The sequence below is a fragment of the Tupaia chinensis genome, unplaced genomic scaffold (assembly GCF_000334495.1).
Source record: "Tupaia chinensis unplaced genomic scaffold, TupChi_1.0 Scaffold000463_1, whole genome shotgun sequence".
Lineage (NCBI taxonomy): Eukaryota > Metazoa > Chordata > Mammalia > Scandentia > Tupaiidae > Tupaia > Tupaia belangeri.
Genome location: NW_006159972.1, coordinates 1,724,156 through 1,733,793, shown reverse-complemented (window position 1 = coordinate 1,733,793; position 9,638 = coordinate 1,724,156). Strand labels below are relative to the sequence as shown.

The 9,638-nt window shown below is 55.9% G+C and overlaps 2 protein-coding genes across 3 annotated transcripts in view; both read left to right on the top strand.

Moving 5' to 3' along the window:
• Nucleotides 1-6: 6 nt before the first annotated feature.
• Nucleotides 7-3,373, top strand: RRAD (RRAD, Ras related glycolysis inhibitor and calcium channel regulator). Its single transcript, XM_006155576.2, is given in 6 exon segments — nucleotides 7-48; nucleotides 261-477; nucleotides 480-669; nucleotides 1,269-1,342; nucleotides 1,468-1,672; nucleotides 2,752-3,373. Coding segments are annotated over 5 exon segments (936 nt in total). The 5' UTR covers nucleotides 7-48; nucleotides 261-288; the 3' UTR covers nucleotides 3,030-3,373.
• A 2,761-nt stretch (nucleotides 3,374-6,134) lies between these two features.
• Nucleotides 6,135-9,638, top strand: part of CDH16 (cadherin 16) — a 10,846-nt gene continuing 7,342 nt past the window's right edge. The window contains exons 1-7 of one of the 2 annotated variants that reach the window (XM_006155573.3): nucleotides 6,135-6,260; nucleotides 6,352-6,442; nucleotides 6,982-7,039; nucleotides 7,326-7,409; nucleotides 8,287-8,442; nucleotides 8,512-8,650; nucleotides 8,998-9,156. In XM_006155573.3, coding sequence (XP_006155635.1) covers nucleotides 6,435-6,442; nucleotides 6,982-7,039; nucleotides 7,326-7,409; nucleotides 8,287-8,442; nucleotides 8,512-8,650; nucleotides 8,998-9,156 — 604 coding nt within the window. In that variant the 5' untranslated portion in view covers nucleotides 6,135-6,260; nucleotides 6,352-6,434. Of the gene's footprint in view, nucleotides 6,261-6,351; nucleotides 6,443-6,981; nucleotides 7,040-7,266; nucleotides 7,410-8,286; nucleotides 8,443-8,511; nucleotides 8,651-8,997; nucleotides 9,157-9,638 lie in introns of those variants that run through there. The other variant, XM_014590567.1, reaches the window with a different exon arrangement.

Here is a 9,638-nt window from a genome sequence, read left to right as displayed (position 1 = left end):
GAGTGTCCGAGTATCCGAGCCGGGTTCCTCTTCTAACGGTGTTCGTGTGTGAGTAGGTGAGGGTCCCCAGCGGGATTGGGTGATCTCAAGGTCTGGGCTGCGGATAGATAGGTCACAGGTTAGAGCGAAAAGGCCCTCACGGCTGGGAGGGGGCTGTGGCTGGTCCTTGTGCCCCCGTGTCTTGCCTGACTGTGTGGGGCAGAAGAGCTCCGGATCCCGCCTCTTCCATGCCACTTACACTGTCTTACACTGTCTCCCAGTTCCGGTCCCCAGACGACGTCGAGCACGATGACCCTGAATGGCGGAGGCAGCGGAGCTGGCGCGAGCCGCGGCGGGGGCCGGGAGCGCGATCGCCGTCGGGGCAGCACACCCTGGGGCCCGGCGCCCCCCCTGCACCGTCGAAGCATGCCGGTGGACGAGCGCGACCTGCAGGCGGCGCTGGCTCCGGACGCCTTGGCAGCGGGGGGGGGCGGGGGCGGGGGGGGGGCGGGACCCAGGGTCCAGGGCTGGACTGGCCGGAGGGGTCCTCCGACTCTCTCAGCTCGGGCGGCAGCGACTCAGACGAGAGCGTTTACAAGGTGTTGCTCCTGGGGGCGCCTGGCGTGGGCAAGAGCGCCCTGGCCCGCATCTTCGGCGGTGTAGAGGACGGGCCTGAAGCTGAGGCCGCAGGTGAGGGGTTGGCGCTATTCAGAGGAGGGGAGATCCTAGGGTCTGGAGAGGGCTACCGGGCTGGTGCAAATACCATGGGATTCTAAAGATGCTTTCAGAATCATGCTTGTACATAGCATTGCACAGATCAGGAAACTAAGGAGAAGGGGAGCCCCTGGGCTTTGGTAGGGGAAGAAATACCCAGAGTGGAGGGCCCCAGACATAGATATGACTGCTGTGTGGAAGGGGTCGAGGCATCTCTCCCTGCCAGAGCTGGAAGGAACCATAGGTGACCAAGGACCCCACGGGTGTGACAGTCACTATTGTAACTCAGACCACCATGATCAGAGCCGCCTGGAGCCCAGGCAGCATTGGAGAGGCCACCTAGGACATTACTAGCTTGGAGGGCATGCCGGTGGAGGTCAGGCACAACCTACCGCCACTGCCCCCTCCCCTCCATGGTCCCCCCTTCTGTTGACCAGTGGGAGCTATCTGCAAGTAGAGGGGAGGATTGGGGGGGGGGCTCTGGATAAGAGTTGAGGGTGTGACCAGAACAGGTAATCTGGCAGTGGTGACTTTTGACAACCAGCTGGTAACCTGTCTGTTGGTCTCCTGCCCAGGGCACACGTATGATCGTTCCATCTTGGTAGATGGAGAAGAGGCATCGCTCATGGTCTATGACATTTGGGAGCAGGTAGGAGGCAGACTGAGGTCCAGGGGGGCTGGGAGGGGTGATGGTGTGTGTGTGTGTGTGTGTGTGTGAACAGTTTATGCTGGGGCATGAGGACCCTTAGTAAGTATGTGTGTATGTGTCTCTAGGATGGGGGACGCTGGCTGTCTGGCCACTGCATGGCCATGGGGGATGCATACGTCATCGTGTACTCAGTGACCGACAAAGGCAGCTTCGAGAAGGCGTCAGAGCTACGTGTCCAGCTGCGGCGGGCACGGCAGACAGATGATGTGCCCATCATTCTCGTGGGCAACAAGAGTGATCTGGTGCGCTCACGTGAGGTCTCCGTGGACGGTGAGCAGGCTGCCGGTCAGAAAGGGAGGGAGATCCTGGCTGGGCTTTGGTCCAGTCAGCCTTGGCTTAGCTCAAGTCCCTGGGGATCAGCAGTGGCTAAAAATGTTCAGGATGAAAACTTGGGGGAGGAGGGGAGGGGGAGAGAGCTGCTGTCCACCCACAGGGCTTCCTAAGGCCTGAGAGGTCTGCAGAAAGGATTAAATCTGTTGGAGGAGCTAGCGGATCCTGGGGCCCTCCTCTCCTGTCTCCTTTAGCCCTGGCCTGACAGATGGGGATGAGTGGGTGGAAGAGAGTGAAAGGAACCAGGTCAGGGGGTCAAAGCCTGGATTCCTGGCCTGGGCCAATCTTGGAATAGGCTTGGCCCTGGGAGGACCCTTCTCTCTTTTTAAAAATTTTTGAAGTTTTCATTTGTATTCTTGATCAATTGCACACATAAGAGACAGAGAGGCACCCTAAATCGGATCTTGTCACAACATGATCTCCTTACCCCAGCCCTCCAGCTCTTTAGGGTCTTGGATACATACCTTATGCCCCACCTTCCACCACCCCACCTGGTATGTTTCAGGTCGACCAGGCCATGTTGCTTCCAGCACTGCAGTTTAGTGCGGTACTGGCTCCGCCATGGAGGTTGGGCTCCCTTCTCTCTTGGGCTCAGCATCCTCTGTGGGAAGACCCAGCAGTGACTTGGTAACAATGCCTTCCTCCATCCTACCAGTCATTCGTCAAATCATCAGACACTGAAGCTATCCAACATAGGTCTCATTTTCCAGATGACTGCAGACTTCTGTTTAAAGATTAGATTTCAGATCTTGTCAACAAATGCATCTCCTCTTGTGGGCCACTGTCTTGGAGGCTCCTTAAATGCAGGCACATGTGGCCTATGGGTGATCCTGCCATGACTGGGACCCTCAGTACAGGAACTGGAGTCTCTGTGCTTCTGGGGAGATCTCAGGGCTTCCCCCTTCCCTTACTTGCAGGCGCCTGAGTGGTAGGTGCCGTGGGGTGACCAGGGTTTTGAGTGGGTGCCTCACTCAACCACCTTTTGTTTACTGGTGCCTGTCTGTCCCCACCCACACCAGAGGGCCGAGCCTGTGCCGTGGTCTTTGACTGCAAGTTTATTGAGACGTCTGCGGCGCTGCACCACAACGTCCAGGCGCTGTTTGAGGGAGTCGTTCGTCAGATACGCCTGCGCAGAGACAGCAAAGAAGCCAACGCACGAAGGCAAGCAGGAGCCCGGCGGCGAGAGAGCCTCGGCAAGAAGGCCAAGCGCTTCCTGGGCCGGATTGTGGCTCGCAACAGCCGCAAAATGGCCTTCCGTGCCAAGTCCAAGTCCTGCCATGACCTCTCGGTTCTCTAGGCCCCGTGGGCCATCTCGGCAGTGGGCAGATGAATGGACGGATTGGTGGGCTGGCCCAGCCAACTGCCCTAGGTGCCTCGGAGCTACAGCTGGGCAGCCCTCACCTCATGGTCATGGACAGACAGACAGTGCTGCCCAGGCAGACAGCTCCAGTGGCCAGTGAGGACTGGACCCACAGAGATGCGTGTGCAGGCCCATGTGCATCCCAAGCAGAAGCCAGTGCCTGGCCCATGGGGCAGGCCTGTGTGTGGGGAGAGGAGCCCGCCTGCTCTGGAGGGAGGCTGTTCGGTGCCCTGGCTATTTGTTTACATGCAGATTTTTGTAATAAAGACTATTTCCTGATAGGTCAGGGCTGTTGGCTGTCTTTCTTCCTGTCTGTCTGATGAGGGCTTTAGGAGCAGGAAGGGTTTCTGGCCTTGACTGTTCGGGCTCTGATAGAGCTGGCTGGGACCATGGGAGTAGATTGGGAGCTGAGGAGTAGGAGACACAAGGCCTTACTTGCCCCTGTAATTGAGATCCTCCTTTTGCACTGGGGCTTGGTCTTGCCAGCTGATTGAGGGTTTAACCACCCTATTGTACACGGAGGAAAATAGGCTGCTTGAGGGAGCACACCCTGCCCTGGGTCTGGCCAGACATAAACCTGCCTGGCTCAGCAGCTGGTATTTCATTATTTATTATTATTATTATTTAATTTGTCAGAGGACATGTGCATTTGTCAGGGAGAGAGAGAGAGAGGAGAAAGCACCCCCCCCCTCCGTGGGACACGGTTATGTTGCAATTTCTTTCCTCTATCTCTTCATCTTGCTGGTATTTGTACTTGCATACGTACCCAGGGTGTTTCTCAAGCCTCTGGATTTGAACTGTACCATTAATCATGCGGAATCCAGCTCCCTTAACCACCAGACCATGGAGCCAGTCTGCCAATATTTCTTTTGTTCTTGTTTATTTTTTTTTAGAGATTTTTTTTTTCTCTATAGGGCATGTGTACTCACTGGAGAGACAGAGAGAGACAGAAAGACAGAAAGCGAGAAATCACCCCCCAAGAGGGATGGCCACGCTGCAGTCCCTTCTCCTCCATTCTCCTCTCAGAATTTTGGTCATGCATGCATAAGTGCCTGGAGTGAGGTTTAAACCGCTGAGCCTGGAACTGGTCGACTACCTGGGAGTCCACCTAACCATGACGCCATCTGCTGGTCCCCTTTTGTTCTTTTTTAAAAGCTTGTTTATTGGGGCCAGCAAGTAATACGGTGATTAGGGCGCTAGTCTCCCATATGGCCAACCATAGTTTGAGTCCTGGGCTTGGTGGCTTGCGTTCTCATCTCTATTTCTGTCTCTCTCAGGTGAGCACATGTGCCCTGTAGCAAATGAAAAAAATAAAAATTAAAAATTAAATAATTCTTAAAACGAAAACAGCTTGTTTATTTCTTCTAGGGATGAGAGAAACAAAGACAGAAAACACTCCCAATAGGGTCTTGATCTGTCTCTTGCCTCAGCCAGCCCTAGGTCATGGGCATGCATGCACGTGCCTAGTGTTTCTAGGGAAGTCTCCAGAAGCAAACCTGGAACTTTCCCATGTGTGTCAGCCTGCAGAGTGCCGTGTTTCACTACTGTGCCCAAATCCGGGCCCCACAGCTGGTGTTTTTGCCCTGATCTATCCTGAAGGGCTGGGAATCAGCTGAGATGGGGAATGGGGGTAGGAGAAAACACCTAAGAGGCTTCCTGTGGGGTAGAGGTAGGAGGGTAAGAGCTGGGGTTCAGGGGGCTCATTCAGGCACCGTTGACTCCAGATGACTCTTCTACTACCAGACTACGGTTGGGCTCCTGAGGGGCCCTCACTCTTCTCCACTCACTGTAAGTGGCCAGGCCACAGCATCCTGTGCTCATTCTGACCAACTGGGTCTTGGTGCAAACAGATCCCTGGAGCCCTCCCTAGTTAAGACGAGAGGTTTTGTATTTGTGTAGGGATGTGAACTGTGCACTTACTGGAGGTGTGCCTGTCCCCCCATCCACCATGCTGACAGGAGAGCCCAAGGCAGGTGCTTGGCTTGTCACAAGGTTGAGAGTAGGTGAGGGGACCTGGCTCAGCTTCCAGCTTGAGGGAGACTAACCAGATATGCAGTGGGAAAGGATTCAGGGAGACCCCGGAAGCTCCAAGGATGAGGAGGGGCCAGATACCAGGATCTTCTGTCCGTCTCCCCTCGTGTTGGACTCCTAGGCCCTGGCTCTGCTTGGCTGCCCTGAAGGGGGAAGGGCCCTTGATCAGCCCTGCAGTTCCCTCAAGGTCACCTGAGCTGGTTCAGTCCTCTTTCCTCCTTGAGGCACGAGACAGTGCATTAATCCAACCTGTCAGCATTCAGTGGCTGGAGTGAGGACTTGGGGAGCCTCAGGAGAGCTCAGGTTGCTGTCCTCCACTCACCGGTCCCATTGGTAGGTGGTCTGGAGCCCCAGGTACCCAATTCAGGCCATGCACTGCTCATCCAACATTTCTGCAGCCTCTGGTTCCTTGCCTGCTTCCACGAGCTAGCCAGGAGCTGGCAGGGCAGGATGAACCAGGTCACGACTGGTCCCTGATACCTACTCCCAGTCTAATGGAAGAGACAGACAACACGTTGGTATCTTCTGTGCATTGAATAGAGTTAGCATATGGTATGGGGTGGGGGTGGGGGACACTCCCAGAGGAGACCCCAGAACCAGCCTGTGAACACCGGGGAGGCTTCCTAATAGAGGAATATTTGAGCTGAGCACCGAAGCAGGATGCTCACCAAACCGATGAAGAGGCAGGAAGGGCATTGCGGGTAAAAGGAAGAGAGTATACAAAGGTGCAGCTGCCAATGCTAGAGCCCTGGGGAGAAGGGGGACTGAGTCTGGAGCTACAGAGAAAGAAGTAGTGACCAAGCCCATAGGGCCGGGGCATACCTACTGAGCTGTGTTGGGTTGGGGGTGGGGGTGTCAGGTCTAGATCTGCCCACGTCCATGGGCTGACAGTCACGGATGCTGAGCAGCTCCCAGCTTCCCATAGTCAATGAATAACCTGGGAGGCTGGGCACAGCCAGTCCTGCTGCTATGGGCCAGTGGCGTTTTCCACTCCTGAGCAAGCATAGCTGGACCGCCTACCTGCTCAAGTGTCCGCCTTGCCCCATCCCACCCGGCCTGGCCTGGCCAGAGCTCCCTGGAGACGGAATCCTCTCACCTAGCAGCTGGACCAAGGGAGCCAGCCTTGGGCACTAGCAGGTGAGGGCCTGGGAGCAGAGAGGTGGGCAGGGCTGAAGCTGGGGTTGACGGTGGGGAAGGAGAAACACCTCCCTGTCCTTCTATTGTCCAGGGAAGAATTCCCTGGGGTCCATCTTAGAGTGCCTGTCCATTTGTCAATGCTCTGTGTGCTAGCTCCACGCTGAGTACTGGGAAATGCCAAGGTGAGGAGCCTTGGGGCGCTTTGAGGCTGGAGGGTGGCCGTGGGAGACGGGACAGTCCTAGAGATCCCGGGCTAAGAGCCCTCTGTTCTAGGAGGAATCCTGCAGTCAAGTCCTCTGTGACCTTGGCCAGGCCCTGCCCAGCAAACTTGTCTGTAACATGAAGTGGCTACAGGAAGTGACCCTCAGAGTCATCAGGGTTTTTCCAGCTTCAAATTTTTTGTGATTTTGGGAGCTGCCGGGAAATGGCCGCTTTGGGATCTCCAAGCTGGGGAGGGTATGGTGGGACAATACAAAGGTCTGGAGGTGAAACTCTTGTGGAGGTCCCGTGGAGGCAGGAGCCAAGAGGCAGGATTGCTGGACTAGGAGCCTTGGTGGGCCTGGCTGGGAACTAGGTGCTGCTCTGCAGGTGACAGGGAGCCTCAGGCCCTTCAAAGGGGAGGAAGAAGAGGCCAGTCTGTAGTGGGGTCTCTCTGGCTGTGTGTGGGATGGAAACCTTGCTCCTGCCGATACGGGTCGGTCCTCACTGCCATGTCCCTCAGGCCCGTCCTGACCATGGTCCCTGCCTGGCTGTGGCTGCTTTGCCTCTCCACGCCCCAGGTGAGCTGGGCCCTGTGCCCTTCCTTCAGGTCCTGACCTTGGGATCGTCACTCTTGCTCCCAGCATTCCCTGGACCAATTGCATTGGCCATGGAGTAGAGCGAGGGTGAGGGTTTCAGAGCTGGGGCTGTGGGCCTACGATGGGACCAGAAAGGAAGGGTCAGAGAGTGGATGAATGATGGGATGGCCAGGCCCAAGGAAGAGGCAGAAATTCCCCTTCCCTGTCAGGTCCCCAGGGCCCAGGAAGGAAGATAGAGCCTGGTGACAAGGTGAGTATGTTCCCACAGACCCTCCCCAAGGCCCAGTCTGCAGACCTGCACGTAGAAGTCCCCGAAAACTACGGTGGAAATTTCCCTTTGTACCTGACCAAGGTGAGCCTGAGAACTGGGCAGACTACTCTCCCCCAAAGTCCTGCTTCTGCCTCCAGTGCCCCTTCCTCTTCCTTGCGCTCTCTCTCTTCTCTTTCTTTTTTAAAATTAACTAGAGGATGTACGCACTCACCAGAGAGAGGGAAAGGGAGAAAGGATTCCCCAGTAGGGTGTGGTCCTATTGCAACCCCTTCTTCATTTCTCCATCCTGCTGGGATTTTGAGTGTGCACACACATGCACCCAGTGTGGTTTTCAAGCTATCAAGGATGAGACTCCAGTCACGTGATTGGCCATGTAGGATATGGCTCCCATAGCCACCAGGCCACACGACCCCACTTTATCTATTTTAAACCCTGATTTCAAAGACTTTGTACTATACTGTGTATGAGTAACAAAATTTTAACCCCAAAAGAGAGTAGAGGTGTTTTTTATTAAATTATTTATTTAAAAAAATTTATTCATTCGTTTTATTTTTAGTTTGACCAGAGAGAGACACAGGGAAATAAAGAGGGAAAGTGAGAAAGCAAGCCACCAGGTCTGGGACCTGAACTGTGGTCGGCCATGTGGGAATATCCAGCACCTTAACCACCATGCCACCTGCTGGTGCCAAGAGAGTAGAGCTTTAAGTTAAAGAACGAAATATTGGTGGTGAGGGTGAAGCCTCAGAAAGAAGGGTGGGAGTATCGGGGAGCAGCAGGAACAGGAAAAGAGCTCTGGCTTTGACTCCAGCAAGTCCCGTCGCTCATTGGATGTATGACCACAGGCAAGGGCCAGCCCTCTCGTAGGCTCAGTTTCCCCAAATATAAAATGGGGCCATTGGGTGGAGGGGGCACCCCCAGGTATGGCTCCTGTCCCTTCCCCTCTGTTCTCACCCACCAGCTGCCACTGCCCCGTGAGGTGGCTGAAGGCCAGGTTGTGCTGTCAGGGGGCCCAGGCATGGCAGCTGAGGGACCTTTTGCTGTGGATCCAGAGTCTGGCTTCCTCTTGGTGACCAAGGCCTTGGACCGAGAGCAACAGGCAGAGTACCAGCTACAGGTATGGCTGGACCAGGGGTAGGGACGAGTGAGCAAGGCAGGGCTGGGCGCTGACCACCCTTCTCTGCAGGTCACCTTGGAGACCGAGGATGGACATGTCCTGTGGGGCCCACAGCCTGTCCTTGTGCGTGTGAAGGATGAGAACGATCAGGTGCCCCATTTCTCCCAAGCCATCTACAGAGCTCGGCTGAGCAAGGGCACGAGGCCTGGTGAGTGACCAGGGAAATCACTGTACAACAAGGTCAGGTGGGCACCCAGGGGACAGCAAAGGAAAGAGATGGCCAGACGGTGGGCAAAGGGACAGGGCAGCCAGGGCTCAAGCTGCCCCCCAGCATTTCTGTCCCATCCTGCGCCTGCTACCCTACTAAGGGTCCCGTCCATCTTGGGCTTAGTTTGCTCATCTGTGAAGTGGGCTGGAAAGCGGTGGCTCACCTCTCCTGTAGCGATACAATGAGGATGATGGAAGGAAGGACCAGGGAGAGATGGGAAGGCATGGGAGACTCTCCCCACCCTCCCCAGTCCCTTACAGCTTGCCCTCCCCACCCCCATACACCAGGCACCCCCTTCCTCTTCCTCGAGGCTTCAGATGGGGACGAGCCAGACACAGTCAACTCGGATCTTCGATTCCACATCCTGAACCAGGCCCCAGCCCAGCCTTCTCCAGACATGTTCCAGCTGGAGCCTCGGCTGGGGGTTCTGGCCCTCAGCCCCAAGGGTGAGTCTGCACTGGTTGTGATAAAGAGGGAGGGTCAGAGAAGGCGGGAGAAGGGGCCTGCCGGGCTGTAAGAGAGGATGGGTGGAGCTTGGGCGATTAAGAGGGAAAGGGCAGTCCAGGTGGAGAGAGAGGCAAGACCAATGGCCATGCTTAAACCATACGTGGAGGCAGGGCCTTACAGGGGAATTAGGAAACGGGGTGAAAGGAGTACCTCAGCGTGGCTTCTGCAGACCTGGCCCTATGGGACAAAATCAGGAGCAGTCTGAGGGGCTGCTGGAACACATGGGACTAATGGTAGGAGAGATCTGGGTCTGGGAGTTCAGGCCAGAGGCGGAGGCTGGGGATGTGAGGAAAAACGAATTGTGTACCAGCCCAGTCTACCACCACTCACTCACCTACCACCTGGCCCAGCCTACCACCCACTCACACCCACCTACCACCCGGCCCAGCCTACCACCCACTCACACCCACCTACCACCCAC